General features: G+C 30.5%; 1 protein-coding gene and 1 pseudogene across 7 annotated transcripts in view; both read left to right on the forward strand.

Moving 5' to 3' along the window:
* Positions 1-22,831, forward strand: part of LOC143230022 (neurocalcin homolog) — a 52,034-nt pseudogene that overhangs the window by 24,073 nt on the left and 5,130 nt on the right. The gene's annotated exons all lie outside the window — the stretch shown is intronic.
* On the forward strand, positions 2,826-20,891 carry LOC143230021 (neuronal calcium sensor 2-like). 6 transcript variants are annotated; one of them, XM_076462970.1, is made up of 5 exons: positions 2,922-2,981; positions 9,731-9,869; positions 15,784-15,910; positions 18,074-18,346; positions 18,762-20,891. In XM_076462970.1, exons 3-5 carry the CDS (start codon positions 15,797-15,799, stop codon positions 18,957-18,959), a joined length of 585 nt encoding a protein of 194 aa, XP_076319085.1. In that variant the 5' UTR covers positions 2,922-2,981; positions 9,731-9,869; positions 15,784-15,796; the 3' UTR covers positions 18,960-20,891. The 6 variants fall into 6 exon arrangements, with proteins under 6 accessions (XP_076319083.1, XP_076319085.1, XP_076319088.1 ...); XM_076462968.1 differs by lacking the exon at positions 9,731-9,869 and having other exon boundaries at positions 2,826-2,981; XM_076462973.1 differs by lacking the exons at positions 2,922-2,981; positions 9,731-9,869 and adding an exon at positions 3,384-3,671.

Genomic DNA, 22,831 nt, shown 5'->3' on the forward strand with positions numbered 1-22,831 from the left:
AGCATTTTTAACACTTCAAACTACTTGGTGTAATTTTCTTAAGGGCTCTGTACTGATCACGTGCAAAATAATATGAATTAATTTCCATCCTTATAATTGATAGACATAGTTATGAATTTCAGAGGTAAATCACTTTTGTTTCAGTCCTGTGTTGGTGGTTCAGAATCATGGACTTTTCTATTTTTCAACAGACAATTAAGATTCATAGCAAAAGTTTGGTTGGCCAGTAAATAAATTGTTTAATACTTGCAAAATTGGGGTTTTGCAGGTGCATTTCAACTTTTCTGTCACTCATCAGTGGACTTGAAGAATGCACTATTTGTAATAATATATGATACCTGTAGGTTTTGTTCTTGTTCTCATGGAGAACATGTAATTAATTAACTAGTGAATAGGGCTCCAGAATGGTTGAGACCACCTCTATGAATAGTATAAATATCCATTAGGTAACTTTGCACGAAAATCAAAAATTAATAAAAACTCATTGGCATTTTCACTTACAATAATACCTTTATCTTTTTAACATATATATATTGGAATACGAACGATAAAAAAATCACGTGTTTTTGTAATAATATTTAAATGTCGTATTAGTTAATAAATGCATTTTGTCCTTTAACTTTGCGTGAGAAATAGCATGTTGTTGTATGCCAATTTCGTGTGGTCTGCCCTCTTACTGTCATGTATTAACACCTTAGTTGGCATGGTAACGCTCTGTTGTGGATGGATCGAAGAAGTGACACGATACAGACGTTATGGCGGACTTGTAACTTTTATAAGTTAACGTAGCTTTACACTAATTTCGATTATAGATATGTTTTATTAAGATATAAGGCTTTATCTTGTTTTAATTGTTTTATTTTAAAGGGTTGGAATTGTTATCGATAAAATTATTTTGAAAACATTTTCTTAAATTGAAAAAATAAATAAAAATCTAACGCTTTAATTTTTAGTATAACCTTTACCTTTCTATATATTCTTGTTACAGTTAGGGGAACTTCCGTTTCTTAGTGGGCTAAACATGGCTTGGGAATACGTGCCAGAATGTGAATTGAAGGTCTACTATTCATGCTTTGTTGTCGCAAAAAACCGCTATACATACATTGGGGCTTTGGATGCTTTATAAGGGTAACGGTTAAAATCCCCACTATTCAACCATTCAGTTTTAAGGAGACCATCAATTCCCCTCTTAAACTCTTGTGGGGTGTCAGCTCGTTCCATAAGTCATTCAACGTTTAAATTATTATATTGGGACTGTGGATGCTTTATAAAAGCATTGATAAAAAATCTCACTTTTCAATTGATGGTGGATATTGCTAGAAGCTAATTTAAAAAAAAAATTCTCTAAAAATCTGTTTCATCCTTAAAAATAACAGTAATATTAACATTACAAACATTCTAACAAGCGTTTGTTTAGTTTAAGTGAAAAGAAACTTTAGGACTGGGGCTTAAACCCAGGACCTTCGGCTAATAAATTGATAGATCAATTGGATAAAAGTTTTTGCACAGTCGTCAAGCGTGCATTTTTTACTGTCTTTTGGCCTACTGAAAATAGAAAAGAGGATTTTTCATATCTGGTCCTAGTGCTTATTCTATTTTCATTCTTTCAGTCATTCTACTTACCACCAAGAAATGAATGGCTGCATTATTCTGTTTAATTCAAATTTACACCACGTGTTTTCCTTTCTGGTAAAAAGTTTAGTCGTAAAAAGCTATAATTTTATCGAAGCAAATAAAACATAACTTTTTGCACTGTGTTTAGGACGAACATTAAAATGACCATATTTCTTTTATAGTTAAAAATATGTATTGTCGTAGTTTTCGTAATTATATAAAGTCAATGAGTTAAGTTTGGCTTTAAATTTGTACAACGAGAGTACTTGCTTACAAGCAGAGTAGAGAGGTAATTATAAGAATTTATGAGCAAAAGTAGTGATGGTTATATCAAAAATCAACCACGCCATGTATGCAGTATCTAGTGCCGATCTTATTACAGTATCGTTTAATTTTGCTTGGTGTGCAGGACAATAAACGAACTCCATGCATGTAGAGTGAGTACAAGTATGACTGGATTATTAACACGGGTTACTGTGTTGTGGCAGTAATAACTAACTGCTTTTGTAAGTGATTATGCCTGATATTTTTGTATTAAGACGTTTATAGAAATGTTTGTTGTTTTTGGCAATCATATGCATAATTTTATAAACTAATTAATAATTTTAGTGATATATTATGAATAAAAATATCCATATTTGTTCATTTACTTATGACTTCTGTTTTACCTAATTTACTGTACAAATTGATGTCATTGTTTAATAAACCCGCAGGTTCTTCAAAAAAACGTGTTAGCGTTTGAAGAAATGAAACAAAATATTCTAATTACAAAAGTACGTAATGCAAAAACTAAATTCATCATTTTGAATAACGTGTAACACAAAAAAAAATAAACACCTAGAATAATATTTGTCACTTTGATAGAAGTTTTTATCCTTTTCTTCTTTGAGATGTTTCATCCCCAGTGTCATAGCAGAATGTCTGCGGACTTATAACGCTAAAAACCGGATTTCGATACCCGTGATCGGTAGAGCACAGGTAGCCCATTGTCTAGCTTTGTGCTTAACTTTAAACAAATTGAGATTTCATAATACTTCTTTTCAGCTTAATATTCATACGTACTGCAATTGAATATATACAATGTGTAAAACTCTACAGATATTTCAGTTTATCAAGTTACAATAATTTAAAGTATAAATGTTTTTGGGCATTGTTTACGTTGTCAGGATTGGTGGAACAGGTGTATCAACAACGAAGCTAACAGTCTCACACTTTTCTAAGCTAGCTCATAATTACTGTTTGAAACACTAGGTGTCAGGGTAGTAGCATCTGATAGCGAATAACGGGCGTTGGCGGTACTCTACAACTAATGACAGAAGTCATAATTGACCTGGTTAACAGTTTTGCATTGAAACAGTTTATTTGAGGTAGGTTAGATGGGATCATAATTATGGTGATGCTATATGTAGTCGGTTATAATCTTGTAAGTGAAATTATATAAAAATTACTTGCAAAGTAATTTAAAAGCACAACAGTTTAAAAACGGCTTTAATTTAGATTTTTTTTTAATACCAACAAATACATGTTTTGTGAAAAACGTTTCTCGCAAAGTAAAGCTAAACTGTTTTGATAATACTATCTAAAAAACATCAAAATGAGTAATGTACATGGTTGTCGTGTGTATCAGCAAAGGAAAGCAAGTTGGTTTCATTAATTTGCCAACTTAAAATTGAATGGACCTATACTGAAAATAATTAATTAAATTTCGATGCCCTGATCTCATGAAAATAATTATAGCATTTCAGATAAAATATACAAAGAGTAAAGAAATGGGGAAGAGTTCCAGGTCGTGCACGATACGATGGAAAACCGACCGAGGTTACAGTTTACGATAACTCCCTCTACTCTAAGTGATATGCTTTAAAAACGGGAAAAATAACAAATTTATGAATCCTATAATTTTCAGTGTTTAAAAAAATAAATTGGAAAGTCAGGAGTAAAATACATTAGTTTTAATAATTCTGGATGTATACAAGATGCAACGCAGACATCCTGTTTAACGTTACTTCATCATATCTAAGCGATAAGCATTCTTTCGTTTCAAGGACTTTTTCCGGGTTTGTGTACAGAAAATTATTTTAAGGTTAGGGTTAGAAAAAGACATCTGGCCTTCGCATAAGTACTTCTCATGGGAGTTTGAAAACAGGCGACTTAGTGTATGTTAAATAAGGTTTTTTAAAAGATAAATCTTTCAGTTCTAAGTTTAAAGATAAACATAGTAAATTTAAGAACTAATAATGTTTAGGAGTAAAATGGAATATGTTGGAGTTGAAATGGAAGACCGATGTAATTGATAAAGGTGTTACTGAAAATTGAGATTTGAGGAACAATTGTAAGAGGAATTACTTTAAAGCTTTAGACTAAATTATTCAATAGTGGTCAAGAGGTTGAATCTACATGAATTACAATAAGTTATGTCAAGAGTAGAAACTCTTAGATTGGCAATTGTTGTAAATCACCTATTTAAACAGATGAGATCAATGAATAATAAAAGGTTTTGTAATGAAGTCAGGGCTGTTAGTGTTACTAATAGTAATAACAATACTGGTACAATAGTTTGCTTTAAATATTTGATGGGCAATGAATGATAAGACAATTTATTTGTGGATTTGAATAATGGGTTGGTGTGGAGTTTGGAACAGATTTGTGGAATTTTTTGAAAGTGAATTTCTTTTAATTCATGGCATGAATCCCAAAAAAAAAAAAAAACCAAACAAAAGTGAATGAATAACAGTCAAGATCAAACCTAGTTGGCTTACTTACAGTATTAAAAGTAGAAAATCAAGGATGCTATACACTGATGACCCATTAGATGGGGCTAGTGAGGCCCTGTCTCCTATAGAATTTTAAAGTCATGTTCTTAACTGAGTGCTTAAACCAAATACATTATTTTTATAGTAGTTTCTAGTTCCACTAGCATATGAGAGTGTAATAGAGGGGAATAGTTATTTACACTTTCTCAAGGTTGGGTTTGTAGGGACAGCCTTTAAAAACTTGATTGTTTCTTGTTGACCACATTGTTATATGTGTATTTTCTTTAGTAGTTCATAATAGAGATGACCCATGTGTTGTTATTGCATATTGTTCTGTTCACAGCAAAAATGGCTGTGAGTATCATAATTAAAACCTTGACATTATTACTAACTGCATCATTGAGCATTGTGTAAGGAAGTTTTTAAGTTTGACTACCTGTAAGAATAACTGGCTTTATAACCACTGACATCCAGTCAGTTTATTGTAGTCTGTGATCTATATAGATTCTCATAATCTACTACATGCATATGTATATGAACTGTATGCAGGCTGTAGATGCAATTTATTGTTTGTGGCAGACACAATGTGTACTATAATGATTAACTTATTGTTGCAACTGTATTAATGTTGCAAATCTCTGAAAATGACTTAAGAAGGTCAAAATGTTGTTCTGTACTTTAATTAAAGTTTTAATACCCATACTAACTGCCCTTTTGGATACAGCACTGTTGAAGAATCACTTTTTTACCACTGCATGATCGATTGGGTGTGTTACATAAATATCTAAAACATTATACACACATCTAGGCTGCCTTCCACAGCATAAAACTTCGTTCTACTCTAAAAGATAGCACCAAGTTCAGTTTCAATCATTAGGTTGGCAGTCATGGTGATGGCCAATGGTAAAGATTGGATTATAGCCAGTACTGTATGATTGCAACTTTTATAAATAGTGAAAATTATGGTGATTCTTGGCAAAAATCAAGCAGAAACTTTGTAACTATACATTTTATTTAGAAAGTATTTGATTTCTGATAAAGTATGCAGCAGTGATGGACCACCACAAATTAGGGTTGTGTTGGAAGAGGGTTGTAGAAGTGTCATGATACAAACTTCAACAGAAATGTAGAGGGGATATTTTAGTATAATCAGTTCTTAATTAACACATTTTCAACCTTGTAGAATGTCGCCTGAAGAGAAACTCTGGCAATTGGAGAAGAGGATGGGGAAATATAACTATTAAAAATGTTTATTTTTGTACATATTATAACATATTGTCTTATATTTTCATTGAATATATATGCAATGTAGTTTTACAGCTTAAACTGAAAAACTTGTATTTGTATATGTAGACATAAATATTAGCCAAGATGCATTTATAAAACTTGTGGTTACAAAATCTAGACAGTGCACCATTCCAGTATCGTTCAGTGGTTTATGATTATAAGAAACACACTTAGAGTAAAATGTATTCATAAGGTGACTGGTATGGGTATTAAAACTTTAAGTAAAATAAGGTACAGAACAACATTTGGACTTTCTTAGGTCATTTTTAGGTTAACAAAGAGGGTTTGTAACTGACCATTGCTGGGCATGTCTTATGAATGAGAGTGTAAAGTAATGTGAGGTAAAGATGGCCTAAGAAGGTCAAAATTTTGTTCTGTACTCTAATTAAAGTTTTAATATTCATACTTATAAATACAGTTCAGGGGCTAACTGACTCCCCATACAGGTACAGGGTGTACATATACATAATGTGGTATTTGGATCTCAATCTATGATAGTTATCATATATGCAGTACTATTATCAAAGTTAACACTGCGAGTGATGTCAGGAACAACAGGTCTACATGATATACTACTCCAAGGATTGTCATTGTTTTTAAAGAGAGCATCATACACCACCTATGTATTTCTTTAAACTTTTTCAAATAGGACAGTACTGCTATTAAACAGATTTATATCCATGATGAACATAAACACAAGGTAATTAAAACTTGTTAATTAATAGAAGAGTAATAGGGATCTTTAGAAATATTTATAAATAAGATAGGAAGCTTGAAGTGATAGTGCACAATGAGTGAGGTTTGAAGTAGTGTTAACATTATTTCTTCAATCTAGAAATCCCTATTTTGATTTTGTCTAAAAGCTGTAATTTGTAGTCAAAATTTTCTGATTTAAATTATCCATGGTTAACTTTTCTAAACACCATTCTACTATTTTAATTTTTGTTGTATGTCACCTAAGATTTGTTAAACATTTTATTAAATAGAAATTAAGATTTTAATTTCTTAATTACAATATTCTTAGTAAATTATTAATTTTATTGTACACATATATGTACTGTTTATTTTGGGTTACATGTAAAAACAGTGTAATGCCAGGCTACTGAATTTATCATTGGAGCTTGGTGATTGTTGGAATTTGCTAATTGGGTAATTGTTGGATTTATTAAGCAGTTACAATCAACCCAGTTATGTTTACATGAGACTCGTGTAAGTGATGTACCTTAAAGTAACAATAACCAGAAACTCAGATTTCAATTAGTTGATTATATTTAGGAATTTTGACACTACTGGCTAAGGATGATCAACCTTGAAATAATATAAAATAAGAAAAGTTTCAATGTTTGAGTTACTTCGATAGTTGCAATAAACAAAATCTAATTTTAATTATTTGTTTATTACTGAGGTGAACAACATCAATAACGATAAATCAGTTTCATTTACTTAGTTGTAATAAAGAAAAACCAATAACCTGAAACACTTTGTCATTTATGTTGCATATCATTAATTGATAATAGTTGTGACTAAGTTAAACTGCTTAGATTTCTCACTGTTATAGTCATTTCTGTTATCTGAACAAAGAAAACATACCAGTTTCAGCTTTGTGTATACAGCTGGTAAAAAATCTTAGAACTATTAGTAGACTATCATAAGGCAAAGTATCTTACCAGTGGAAGTTTCTAGATTTATAACTTATCTGTAGTGTTAAAGATTCGTTTTGGACATGTAATCAGTAAAAACTTACTGCATAAACTGTTCAAACCCCCACCCATTTTGTAAGTATAAGCTATAGAAATCCAGTCACCCCTGCTTTTGTTAACGACTATATAAGTGTTCAGTACTGGTTGTACTGGACAGTGCTGGCTTGGCAAAATTTCCTGTTGTGAAAGTGTTACCCTTTAAGATATTTTACAGGGAAAATTTTGACACCTGTTGATGTTTTAAAGTACTGTATTTCTATATCTGTAACAGTTTTAATTAATAATAAATGTTAAAAAAAAAATCCTTAAACTCTATAAAAACATAAGTACAGTTCAGGTAGTTAACAACTGAGTAAAGAATATAAACAGTCACAGCAGTGCCAGTAAGCTACCTTGTATTTGTAGATAATGAGATTTCTGGTTATAAGAGCTTTCATTATGTGAAAGTGGTGGTTAAAGTTTTACTGTATTCTGAAAAATGTGCATACCAGTATTTTAATAAGTACATGTATATATATATATATATATATATATATTCTAAATGTGCCTAAAATGCATACAAAGTAACAAAGTTAAACTGATTGTTTTTCATTAACACTTACTAGATAATAAATTATAATGCTGAGGTCAACATTTAAATCTCTCATTAGTACTTGTATCTTATGCAAACGTAAATGTCTAATTTTTTAAATTTGTTATGTGAAAATGTTTGTAATGTGAGATTTTAATGTTTGGACATCAACTTCAAAGATTAATTACTGTTGTATAGTTGTAGCTGTACTGAATCTTTGTAAAAACTTAGCTGACAATGCCAATGTCTTCCATGAGTCACTGTAACATAACATACAGACAACAAGTTTGGTCCTTTATTGTTGTCTTTGTACACAAACCCTTGTAAAGTAAATATTTAAATATGCCTTTAATTTTTAAGAATAACAATCCACATGGTAGGTGCCATCCTCCACTAATGCAGATGGCAACTTGTTCCATATCCTAATCATCTTGTTAGAAAAGTAAAACCTTAACTAGATTATAATCTGTTATTGTTTAATTCATCTTGTTTCTTCAAATACTCGTATTTAAATATCTCTTCTTGAGTTCTGTTTCACAAGAAAATTTAATATATTTGCATAAGATAATCCTACAATCACTAGGTTTTTTTACTAGTAACTAGAGGGGTACTCAGTAAAACAAATACCTCTGCCACACAAGTCTTGTTTGGCACTCAAATTACAAAGATGTGTATTTATCATTTGTTATCAATGACACAGACCACAAAAATAATAATCTACATGTGTCCCCCTAATTTCTTCACAATCCAATGATTTTTGACTGAGATGTAGAGCAAAAATAGTGTAAAAAATCAGTTTTTATGTTAACAGATGGGATTCTTCTTTATTTTCATGACCTTTGCCCTTCAAAAACTAATCACTTCTAAGTTGGATCATATAGCAAGTGTATACCAACTTTATCCAAATCTATTTGGCCATTTTCAAGAAATCTTTTCCAACAGATACACACAAGTGAAAACACAGCCTTCACCTGCTTTTGGTGGCACAGTTAACAATGGTTCATTTTGATTGAATTCCATTAATAACCATCTTTTAATTTCTCTCATCTGTCCCATCTAACTATCAAAGTAACTAGTCTTTCCATACCCCTACCAATAAAATTCATATCTGATCTTGCATATGATACTTTTTCAAAAACAAATATTAAAATCTGAATGTATCCTTCCATCATCTGTGTAATAAGTAACACCCTAAAACATTTTCTAAGGTAAGATTTAACTTTAGTGAATCCATGTATTGACTTTTTTTTTTCTCTTATCATATTTCACAAAAATGATTCTAAAATGCTTTTTAGACTAGAATATTTTCTGCTCCTGATGTAAGACTGACTGGCTTGTCTTCAGGGAATTTCTTATAATTCAAAGACTAGCATGGGCAGTTCTCCAAATCCCTGATTCTTGACCTCTTTTGACAACACCCTGAGGAAACAACCAATTACTGGTGCATCATTTATATGACTCCCTATTTTTTAAAATAAATTTCCTATAGTCTTGTAAGTTTTCCATTCTTGTCAATTTAAACTTCTTAAATGTGTGACATTCTAATTTTTCTGTTATATCTTTTGTCTTTCCCATTTGTTTCTTTTTGGGCTTTATCTCTATTTACGAGTGTCTTTATCTTGAACTAAATGAAATTTATTTTCAGAATTTCTCAAATTTGTCTCGTGTCAACTTTTAACCTACTCCTATACACATACTCTAATAATAAATCAAAATTGGCTTTCAGAAAATATGTTCAAACATTTGTTTTTATTTCCATCTTAACAATTAAATACATCCTAATTATTTGTTAACAAATATTGTAGGCCCAGCATAGCCAGGTGGGTTCAAGCATTTGACTAGTGATCTGAAAGATCGCAGGTTCGAGTCCCCATCACACCAAACATGCTCATCCTTTAAGTCATGGGGGCATTATAATGTGATGGTCAGTCCCACTATTTGTTGGTAAGGAGTAGCCCAAGAGTTGGTGGTGGGTGGTGATGACTAGCTACCTTCTCTCTAGTCTTACACTGCTAAATTAGGAACAGCTATTGCAGATAGCCCTTGAGTAGCTTTGTACGAAATTCTAAAACAAACAAATATTGTAAAGTGTCACCCCCTCTAGTTGACTTTCTGACCTTATGGTAAGAAACTATCAAAATACTCACCTCTCACTGCTTAACTTCACATATATCCAAATTAATGTGTAAATTTAAATTCTCCTCATTATTATTTGATTAATTTTGTGATTACTAATTCTGATTTCATTGAAGTTTTTCATTATGTTTATCAAGTAGGTGTATTATTTGTTGTTTTTGCTCCAGGTAGCTGTAATAATTAATCTTTTCTAAGAAGATTGTTGTAATACTTGTGAATTGTAAACTTTGTATACCAGTGGAACTTGCATAGTCTCAACTCTTTAACTAACACTTGCAACAGGTTTTTCCTCCACCTGTTTTTTTAAAAAGTACAACTATTAAGTAACTTGTAACCCGTAACTTAAAAGTGTTATATATTATTATCTAGTCTGGTGTGTCTAAATGCCATTCAAGCACCATGTGATCGTCTTCAATTAAACTTGTATCCTGAACTCATCCATTTTTATTCCAAAATCTCCTGTCATTAGAATGACAGTAACTAAGCTGTATCTAACTAAATATTAAACTTTAAAAATATTATTTAACTTGTGCTCTAAATATTTTTCATTTTCCTCTTTGTTCTATGCCTTTTTGTTTGTTCCTGGTTTACTTAACCGCTGTGTGGTTAAACTGTTAATGAAGTTCCTGAGCTTCCCTAATCATTTCAGTTCCTAGGCTGCTGAGTGGAACTCTTAGCAGATAATTCACCCTTTCTTCAAAACTATCACACTGGTTTAACCAGTTCACTTTTTGCTTTAACCTTATTCATAATGGTGTTTTACTTGTACCACGAACCCTGCTCAGTGATTGGTGCCAGCACTTCTGAACGTTTTAAAGCAGCTCTTCCAATTTTCATTATTTTCTCCTTTCATTATTTAACAGCATGTTAGCTGTTACAAACAGCTAGTTGTCAGTGTTACACTGTAATTTCACATACTTTATCAGGTAAGTAAATTCCAGTTGTATACTTTCTATGTTCCCCACCACAAATAGTTTTCACTTTTCTCAAACAACCTACCTAGGTTGGAACACAATCTTTGATCAATGAAATATTGTATAGATTTGGAAAAGTTGGCATTGATCATTGTAGAACCATAACTGGTTACTAGAAACTGAGATGATAGATGGACATTAGAAGCACAAAATATTCATATCTGAAATTTGTATTGAGAGTTCTAATGTGAATTGTGAAAAATCTAAACTGTCCAGAAAATTTATAAGGCATTTAAAAATAACTTAATCTTGGAATAGTTCTGCAAACATACTATGTTTTCATCAAGATATTCTTATTAAAAAAATTTAAAATATCAATAAATAGAAGATTTCTGGTTTGGTTATGTATTTTGAGGCCTGTCTCTCTCTCTCTCTCTCCATCACCAGTGTGTAGTTACATTTTAAAATATGAATATGTAGATAATCAGTTACTTCATGGCCTAAACTGTATGTGTTCACTGGTTTTGTGAGAAACATGAAGAGCTGACTATCTAGTAATGAAATATTTTAAGTACAAATACATTTCTCCACTAAGTTAAATGCATCTCTGGACAGTGGATACCTCCAGTGAATAGTCTTCTGCAAACTAGTTTGTCTTGAGACCTTTATGGCCTGAAACATAAGCTGTAGAATGGTGTAAGTGTATTTCACAAATCAAAAGGCTTTGTATGTGTTGGAAGTTTTATCCTTTCAGCTGTCAATAGATGGAGAAAACTGGACACTTTATTAGGTGAGGGGAAGCATTATTTCGTGTTTTCTTACTGATACTGACTTCATGTGGATGTTTTCAACTTGTACAGTTAGTTGCTTTGAGTTTGAACAAGAGTGATGGTTCATGTTGCTTTACATTAATTTTTGTCAGTTTTTGGTTTGAGTGATTTTAGATGTATAGAAAACCACTGCATAATTAATTTTAAAATGTACAGTGCTTGTGATTTGTATATATTAGACAGTGTACTGTTTCTCCTCCAACCATTAGCATATGTGATTAAACTTTTTTTTTAACCTAACCTAAGAATATGTGGTATAGATTTTAATTTACTCAAATGATGAAAAACTGCTTTTCTAATGTTGTGTAGAATTGTACGATTCAGATCTCTCACTTCTAGTGTGTGTGAGTGACAGTTGTGTTTTTGTACATTGTGTAAAACTGTATACTCAGTTGTATTTTTAACAAGAACTAAAAAAAGATTATTGTCATGTTCCCATTTATTTAATGTTTACTAGGCAAATTTAATAGTTTATAAAACTGACAAGATTTTGAAACAAAAAATAGATCATTTTAAAACCTAGAAAGTCTTTGAAAAATCATGACCTTATTGGTCGAGGGTTGTGCAGACCCTAAATATCATATGGTTTTAAGATGTATGTAAATTATGTGCTCAGTTACAAAATTAAAAGGAGAGCAAAGCTACAAAAACAAAAGGAAGATAATTATATAAACACTTTACAAACTGTAGTGTAACATGTAAATTAAACAGCACATAGTATATCAGGTTTATAATGGTAATGACAGTTACATCTTTGACTGTTGCATCTTTTAATAAAAACTAGACTGAAATTACCATCAGAGTATATGGTTTTCTGATTGATTTCCTGTGACTTGCATGCTTTTGTAGTCATGGTTACACAATATTTATACAAACAGTTCATTGTGAAATGATAAGGAATATTTTTACTTTCTAGGTTTAGATCAAACTTGGAATGATACTTCTTTGTACTGTTTGAAACATTGTGAGTGGCATGAACTTGTAAGTTACTTTTCTTGTTTTGGTGCTTAGTGCTTTAGAAAGAGTTTTTATTCATGGCTAAACACTTTAGCTTTCTCTGGGAAACTGAAAAGATTTTCTGTACCAAAATGTTTCTCTTTTCTGGTCAAGCTTCTTCAGGGTTCTTGGTTAAATATAGTTTATTTTTGGTATCCAAAGAAAATGTATACTAATCTTAAGTAACCAGAGTACATGTATGAAAACTGTTATCTTTAAATCTCTAATTTCTGTAGTTTACAGCAAAATTTACACTTTTGAGTTAGTCGTGTTAGTTAGATGACCATTAGTCTAAGGACACTGGAGGTATGTGTTACAATAGATTGTTGTCTGTATGGTAGAGCTAAGTGTTTAATGGTATTCTATTTGATTAACTGATTGGTCTGATTAAGGAATAGATTAATTAATTAATTCAGTACTTCTCAAATTATGGTGTGTACAAGCAAAAAAAAACGTAGTCAAAAATGCTGCCAGACAAGAACAAAAAAAAAAACAGAATCAGTGTTGGGTACCAATAGAGTTGCCTTCATTCTAGTCAGAAGTTCAAAATTAACATAATGTTTCAAACTAAATGTTATATCACAAGAATATCAACTGAAATTATTTTTAATTGTATAATATAAATCTTGTAAAATTATGCCATAATGATAGTGTTATATTCTAATTAAATTTCACATATGTAGTAGTCTTGCCTTTTAGCAAGTTATGTCTTCTCCAACAGTGTGAATTCATTGATGGTTTCACGGAGAATGTTCATTCTCATGTTCTTTCACCTGTGCTTTTAGATTCCTATTTATATTGATAGTACCCTTTTTCTCATGTTTAAGGTGTGGTTGAATTTCTTTGAATGACTTTTTTTTTTCTTATTCTAAGACTGAAATTTGGCAGTTGGCCAGTATCTTTATTTTTTAGTAACCATCTTTTGATTTGCTTCCTTTGTTTGACTAGCAATATCTGCCAACCAAAAAAAAAAGCTTAAACCCAAATACTTCCAGTAACTCCCATGTTTCCCATCTTTGTTTTTACTTGATAATCAGAATACTCCAACCAGAATGGCGTGTTCAGTGTCACTAGTAATAATATCTGATAATTTTTAACAGAAACCTGTCTATTGTACAAAATGAAACTGTTTGTTTTTTAAGTAAAGTATAAAATAAGTTAAATGTTCTTTATCTTATATAAGTACAAGTGAGTAGATTTGGGCAATTGTTGGAATTTGCTAAATAGTTTGTAATTCTTATTAATTATTCTTGCAAATTAACTTAGACAGCCACTTTTAACACTGCAACTTAAGTTTCATTACCTCTAGTAGCAGAATGTAGATAGTCTTGTGTATATGTGTGGTTAACAACAAAAATTATGAAAATATATTTGTTATTTTGATGGTTAGAATAATAAACAGGAATAATAATCAGAAACCTTAATTTTTGGTTGTTTAGTTTTGTAAGTTATGAACAAACCTGACTTAATTGAAAATAATAATGAAAAATGATAATTTGCTATTCAATAGTTAAAATAATTGAAAACCATAATAATAGTAAATACTGATTTGATTATTTGAATGACACTTATTGATTACTGCATAACTAGGATAAATGAAACACTAGATCATTAATTTTGTGATTCTCAAAGCTAAGAAAAATTTATAATAAACACATCACATCATTCATTTCCAGTGTTTTAATGTGATCCAGTTAGAATACTGTTCCTTATGGTTATTGTCTGTTGCATTTCATCTAAAAGTTTGTGTCTAGAATTCATCTTTTGATTAACTGATTACATTCGTTTGAAACAGTGTGTTTATTCTGGTAGGATGTTTCTAATTCTTTCTCAGTCCTGTCAGGAACATAACTTTGAACTTAGTCACTGTAACCATTAGTCTCTGTCCTACACCCATCAGCACTACCTTTTCTCAGTCTTTGCTAATAATTCCTTATAATTTTCCCATCTGGACCACTTCAAATAGTAACAAATAAACAAAGGGCTGGGCATGAGCTTGAATACACCATCTCCCAGATGCAGCTTTACTTAAGTTTGCAGTATCTAATGATATATTTTTGAGAGCCTGAGGTGACCTGCATATCTCCTGTTTTGGGGCCACTGATCTATGCTAGTTTTTACTACTGTATATTTAACACTTCTCCCGTACTCAGCAAGGAACTTCTAACTACTTGAATTAATTGAGGATTATATCAAAGTTTGAAATCTGAGTTAAAGTTTGATTCATTTAAGCACTTAGCTTTAGGGAAACACATGTATGTCCCCCCCCCCATCTTTCTGCTCTCTTCTGAATATGTATGTAACAGATTATTTCTAGATAACATGTAGGACAGAACCTACTGTTATCCTGAATATAGGTGGAAGTTACTGATATATTGTGGTCTTTTGTGTGAAATGTATTTGGTAATGAAAGAAAAATAGAGAAATTTTAATCTGTAGTGGATTAACTACATATTTAAATAGTGGTAAATAAGTAATATAATTCTATTTGAGTCTTTAGAAAATTGTTTACATTGTAGATCACTTTACTCCCACACATGTTGCAAATTAATTTTTAAGAGATATTAGCTGTTTTTGTCTTCCACTGTTATTTACATCTCTAATGTTACATTAGATTAATATTTTCAACTTCTCACTCATCATTTACTGTGTTTTAAATTTTATCATGCCATCTGTTTTTTGGGTGTAGTATAATGATAATTTGTTTTAAAATAATTTAAAAAATTACTGTTGGAAGGAGGAGGTTGTTCAGTAGATACATGTGTATACTGAAATATTTCTAGTCATTTGTTTGTCGTATTTTGCTGTAAGTTTGTATTTAAAAACACACCTGTGTTGGAAAACACAGTATTTGAACAAAAAAAAGTCTAGATATATATAGTACATAGGAATAGCCACAGTTTGCTTTGTGATGTGAACAAAAGTGTAAGTGTTACAAGTTTATTGTATTCTTGTATAGTAAATGGTATTTTTTTTAAACAGATAAGACAAAATCATGGGTTGTTCAGCAAGTAAGAATACTGAAATAACTGATGAAGATCTAGAGTTCCTTAAAAAAAACACCCAGTATAATGAAAAGACAATCAAGGAAATTTACAATGGGTTTAAGGTAAAGCTCACTGGTTCTAACTACCAATATTAATTTTATCTCTCTCAGGTTTTGCTAGTTGACTTTTTAATCATGAAAATATAATTTCACTTTGCAAAGTTCAACTTTAAAATAACTTAATGTGCAAATTGGGAAGTCATGCAAGAACCACAGTTGATATAAGGGGAATAAGAATTTCAAGGAAAAGGGACAACATGGGACATCAGAACCATCCAGAAAAAGACCTGCCACAAGTCATGCACCAGCTATGGTAAGCAGATTGTGGTATCTTGTTGAAGGTGAGAATTCGTGAACAAATAGATCAGTGGCAAAAGCTGTTCACATGCTTCAGACAACAGGAAACATGATCAAGAAATGTTTCTATCTGAAAATGAGGACAGGGTTCTAGTTACTCCTTTTGAACCATCACAAACCTCACGTAACTGAAGAATGAAATGGGTATTCTTGCTTTTCTGTATGAATAAATACCAGATAATTTGCTGACTATAACACCTTTGGTTTCCTGTGCAATTGTACTCTTTAGGTGAGTGCAAGAAAACCATTATTCTTATACAGTATTTGGATTGTGAAAAGCATGCAAGGAGTGGTTTTTTTTTGGACATGGGAGACTTATGACTTAACCTTTCTCCAGTGAAAACTGCACTGTAGGCTGTTGCCAAAATAATATTGTGGAAATGTGCAGTTGATACACTGATACTGTTGAAGTTTAATTTTCTGTCTTCTATAAATATACTCTTAAAATGATAAAATCTGAGTTTAGTGAACTAAAGTAATAAATCTTCCCCTACATAAGGTAAACATTGAATTGACACACACACATACACACACACATTTTAATAATATGCATATTATGTATAACAATTGTTTTTAGTGGAATTTTAGGCATATTTGTTATGTTTTTCATAACTAAACTCAAAATCTAATAACGTTTAGCAAAAACAGAATACAAAATTAATGCATTACATGCTAATAACAAACACATTAGGAAAAAAAAGTTGGTAATAGGTGTTAAGGCAGTTGTCTATACTCTTTGTTCGTTAGCAGTTCACTGCCTACAACAAGAAAAAAAAATTTAGCATTGGGTGCTGCCATAGTTGCCTTTCTTCCGATCAGAAGTTTACCAGCAAATACAAGAAAGGCAATAGCAGTTGTTGCTGCCAGGAGTTACCTTTTTTCTAGGTAACAACTTCCCAACTACATGAACAATATAAGCAGAGAAAACTATCATCAAATATTAAAGTCAACAGTAACAAGAAAAAAAATTTGACAGATTTAGTAACTTTAAAAAAAACAAAGGCAGGACAAACAAGTTAAATAGCCATATTTGAATTACTTGGATAATTGGAATAAGCAAAAATATTATAAATTCTTGATAATGAAAAACCCACTTGAAATAAAAAATGTATTTCAGAACAGCTTTTACGGGTATTAACTTTTATTGATAAGCAGAGAACAATGTTTCGACCTTCTTAGGTTATCAAAAAGATGACCTTGGGAGGTCGAAACATTCTCTGCTTATGAATAAAAGTGTTAATATCCATACCAGCCATTCTGAGATACACCAATGTCAATTAATCATTTAGGTTATATGACACTAATAAGTATAATTCCATGTTTTAAATAATCAGTTCTGTATATTTAATAAGCTTTTAAAATTAAAAATTGTAGCATTTATTTCAAGAGCATTGAATAGTCAAATAATGCTTTTTAATTTGTTGTTTACTATAGTGCTTTATGTCAAGGTACGTTTTAATTGGTTGTTCACTATAGTGCTTCATGTCAAGTTATGTTTTAATTTGTTCACTATAGTGCTTCATGTCAAGTTATGTTTTAATTTGTTCACTATAGTGCTTTATGTCAAGTTATGTTTTAATTGGTTCACTATAGTGCTTTATGTCAAGGTACATTTTAATTGGTTGTTTACTATAGTGCTTTATGTCAAGGTACATTTTAATTGGTTGTTCACTATAGTGCTTCATGTCAAGTTATGTTTTAATTGGTTGTTCACTGTAGTGCTTTATTTCAAGGTACATTTTAATTGGTTGTTCACTATAGTGCTTCATGTCAAGTTATGTTTTAATTGGTTGTTCACTATAGTGCTTTATTTCTAGTCTACATTTTTATACAAACTCAGTTGTTTATTTTTAATTACTTTCACTCCAGCATGACTGTCCAGATGGAAAATTAAATAAGGAACAATTTGTGGAGCTCTACAAATTGTTTTTCACCTCTGGAAACCCAGAAAACTTTTGTGAGCATGTATTCCGGACATTTGACGCAGATGGTAATGGCTCCATTGACTTCAAGGAGTTTCTCTTAGCAGTTGGCATTACTTCTAGAGGGTCATCAGATGACAAGCTTAAGTGGGCATTTAGAATGTATGACATTGATGGAGATGGGTTTATTGAGAAAGAAGAGATGACTAAAATTGTACAGGTTTGTATTATAACTGATAAGAGATTTATTTACAAATTTAGTATACCATTAAATATGGGCTTATCGAATATAAGGAAAGTAACAAAAGACATTCTCAAATCCAGTTAATATATAAAGATAATTTCATAAATTGTTGTGTATCAGAAACTGTTTTGCAGACTGCTTGGAAAATCTTTTTATTGTGTTTTACAAATGTTATAGAAGAAACAGTTGGTCAAGTGAACTGTACTAAGCAACTTAGTTATTTGTTCGGCTTGTAGTCTTTTTAAGAATTATTTTAAGTTAATGTTAATTCATTACCCTTAGCACTTTAAAGCTAAGCAGGACAAACTTATATCTTCAAACTTGCATTATTATTTTTAAATGTAAAAATATTTGTAATGGTAATATGCTTTAAATGTTTCAATTTGAATAGGCAATGTACGACATGCTAGGTCCATGTGTAGAAGACATGGAATTAGATACTCCCCAGGAAAGAACAGACATGATCTTTGAGAAGATGGACACTAATCTGGACAACCGTCTGTCACTACAAGAATTTTTAAGTGGTTGTGCAGAAGATCCCAAGTTAGCAAAACTCTTGAGCATCAGCAGTGAAGATCAGATAAATTAGATAATGAAAACAACAGAAGAGGATTCAGGGTCATTAATGCATATGAAGAAATTAGTTCCATTCAGTTGTCATTAACTTGCACCTAATATATATATATATATATGTAGCCTACATTATAGCATGTACCCTGGGTATCCTTTTGACTTGTGTAGCATTTTTGGTTTCTGCTTATTAGAAAATATTAGTCAGAGGTTTAGATTTGCTGTTTTTAACTTGGTTCTTCCTTTTGATTTTTTGATTTTATTTTAAGTGTCGAATATTAACATCCTACATACTTACACATACGTTGGTCACCAAAATATTTTGTAACTTGTAAAAACAACTGTTTAACATCTAATTGACACCTTGTGGAAATTAATATAACTAATTATGCCTGTTTTGTGAAGGCTAAGTCCAAATTAAATGTAATTATAAACTTTTTTATCTCTGCATGAAGAAACAAAAAATAGATGTTCAAGTGAAATCTCAGTAGTCAAAATTTACAGTAACTTAAAAACTAATATAATACTTTTACACCAGAGATAACTAGCTTCTTACAACATTTTTATACATGTAGATAGTGAGTAAACAACAACAAAAAACTAAAGATACTGGGAGGGTAAGTAAACAAAACTTACAGTGGAAGTTTTCTAACTATCTAAATAAAACTGTCAAATGAACTATAGTACCATTACCAAATATAGTAACAGAAATTTCTTGCTTTTTGTACTTAATGTATGTTGAGATGCTGTGAATAAGTTCAATATGTCAGTGTCATTACAGATTCTGGTAAACATCAGGTTCAGGTAGACATGTATTGTTGAATATAACTGTTTGATTGTAAATGGTATTGTTTTAAATATTCTTCATCAGCTAGCTTTGCTGAAGATGACCTGCGTAGTTTGATCGTAAATGGTGTTATTTTTTTACGGAAAATACCTAGCATTTGATTGGCATTGCCAGACCATTGTTGTGAATTTATGTTATGTAATTCTAGTTTCTCTGACTTTGTATAGTTTTTGTTTTTTGCTTCCTAAAGCAACATGTATGTATATTACATATTCAAACTCATTTTGTATGTGAAATATATTTTTAAAACCTTTTACAAAGGGACCAATATGATTTATACCAGTTACAGATTATTTTATTTTAGTTATTTTTATCATGTGTGGATGTTTGTTTAAAGAGACATTTTGCCATCAGTAAGATTATATACTGACATAGCCATAAAATTGTTTCAGTTTAATCAACTGATCTTAATCTGCTATTTTAAAGTGTCTTGTGTCTACCTGTAACAAAAAACTTCATGACTTTTGTCCCCACCTAATTTTCAATGGTTCTTGAAACTCTCCAGAGGATTCGAATACTTGTTATTTCACAAGCACACCACCTCTGCAAGCTTTTGAATAACACTTTCTTAATAATTATCTTAATTATAGCATATTCTTTATAATTACTTTCTCTTGTTTGGATATTAATAAAAATTAAATATTTACTGTAACCAATAATAAATTGTTTCTTTAGGGTTTTTTTTGCACATTATGACCATTTCACCTCAATGCAAGAAATTAATATTAAAATATACCATTCCTTGTAATTTACTGTGTCACAAAACATTGAATATATTCTGTTTTAAACAATGTTTATAAATATTTCTTGTTAATGTTAAAGTTATTACGCTTGCACAAAATCTGACGTGACCACAAAACTTAGAAAAATATTGCTTGTTTGTTTAAGAAGTGTAATGAATATAAAGTTCCTTATTGTTTTACAGTGCTGATTTAATCACCTATTAAGAAGTAACGTAACTGATAATATTAGACCTATTTATTCATTTATGTAAAAATACATATTCAAATATACTATTATATTTTTATCAGTACCACTGCGTTTATATTATAGAAAGTGTTATTTTACCTTAAGTCCATATTAAAGTTGTTTTTAAACTTGCAACAGTGTGTGTGTAATTTTTCAAGAAACATTATTTAGTTGAATGTTTCATTCAGACATATTTTCTTCTTATAAAAGTATACAAAAGCCCTATAAAAAGTTGTAGGAACAACTATCTTCAAATGAACACTTGCAGAACACCTGTAGTTTTCAGAGTCACTAAGATAGAATGGGAAGGTTTGTTATTTTGACCTCATTATGTTTGTTTATGGGTTTTTTTCATTAATTTCAGCCTTAGACTGATAAAAGTGTAATGGCTATAGGATAACGTTTTTCTGTGTATCAGTATTCAACCAAAATAGTTGACTTGTATATTTTTTATATGAAAAGTGATCATGGGTTTCTTTCCTGCTAAAGAAATGTATCAACTAAACATTACATTTTTGCTCTTCTAAATAAACGTTTTGTGCTTCAAGACCTTTCGGTGGTAAGTGTGAAAGCTTGTAGCACTAAACTGGTATTAATACTTTTGGTGACCACAGCACATGTATCCAACTGTGTATCTTTCTACTTAGCAACAAAGAAATGAATTTATTTCAAGGTTAAGTGATTGACCATTAGAAACAGAATAAAATCCTTCACATTTTTATTATGTAACAGAGTTCCTATTAAAATTGAATATTTATATGATAGTAATATAATAGATATGTATATGGTAGAATTGCTTGCATTTTTATTGAGAGAATAAAATAATTTAGAATATCTATTGTTATTGCTTTATCTACCCATACCAGCCATTTATTTTACATATATAAGTTATTGAATGTTGCTTTTACAAAGTATTTCTAAGGGACTATAAATTATAATAGAAAATGACCAACTATTGAAATATTTAGTAGATAATAGACATTTCAGAAACTTATTTAAATTTAAAAGGAAATTAATCCATTTTAGGTTATCAATTTCAGTTCTTTCATTGATTTGTTAATGTTAATCCGTACTTAACCCTATACAAATATTTAATTCATTGATATACGTAGTAAAGTAGGCCAGGTTTGGCCTAGTAGTTAGTATGCCAAACTTGTGGATTCAAGGTTCACATCCTGTCGACACAGAGATCATGCTCCATATTTAAAGGCATAGGTGTGTTATAGTAGTAAAAGTCAAATCCCAAATTTGATTATATAACCCAAAAGTTTAAAGCAAGTACTGTTGATTAGTTGCCTTACTTCTAGTCTACTTGTTTCGGATTAGTAAAGGTAGACCTTGTGTAGCTTTGGACAAATATCCTAATCGAAGATACTGAAGTCAAAATGTGTGTAACTTTTAATTCATGGTAAGGTAATAATAATTTGAAACTATCTTATTACTTTGAAGAATAGATGATATTTGCTAATATTAGAAAATTGTAATTTTACATTTATTTGAAAGGGTAAAGAATAATTATTAATAGATAAACATGTTTTTATCTATTCTATTTCAACTGAAATACATTACACATCTGTATTCTAAATTACTTTTTAAAAGTAATACTGCATTTTGTAATTAAGTTAATATATCTTGTCCATAAAGATTGCTTTACAACATCGTTTGGTGAACAACAGTATTATTTCTAAGTTCATAATAGTAATTGATACTATGCATTTTTTTAAAGTTCTAATCAATAGGAGTTTTCTGTATCAATTTTGCCTCGCTGAAAGTTTGTATTCAATGTTTAATATAGAGTTCGTAAAGATAAGGTTGAAGGACAGCATATAAATATGATAAATGATTATACAGTTAGTTGTGCTCTATATAACAGTAAGCAAAACAAGTAATTTAATTTTTAATAGCTATACAATATTTCAGTGCATTAAGCATAGGCATCAATAAGAAAGTGAACATAAACATTAGGTTTCATAATTTATCAGGTGTAATACTAATTTAGTTTGTCTGCAAAAGTTGTTAAAATTGGCATGTCTTGTTCTTTTGAGCACTATGTTTTTACAATGAATATACATTAG

This window comes from Tachypleus tridentatus, chromosome 10 (genome assembly GCF_004210375.1).
Source record: "Tachypleus tridentatus isolate NWPU-2018 chromosome 10, ASM421037v1, whole genome shotgun sequence".
NCBI lineage: Eukaryota > Metazoa > Arthropoda > Merostomata > Xiphosura > Limulidae > Tachypleus > Tachypleus tridentatus.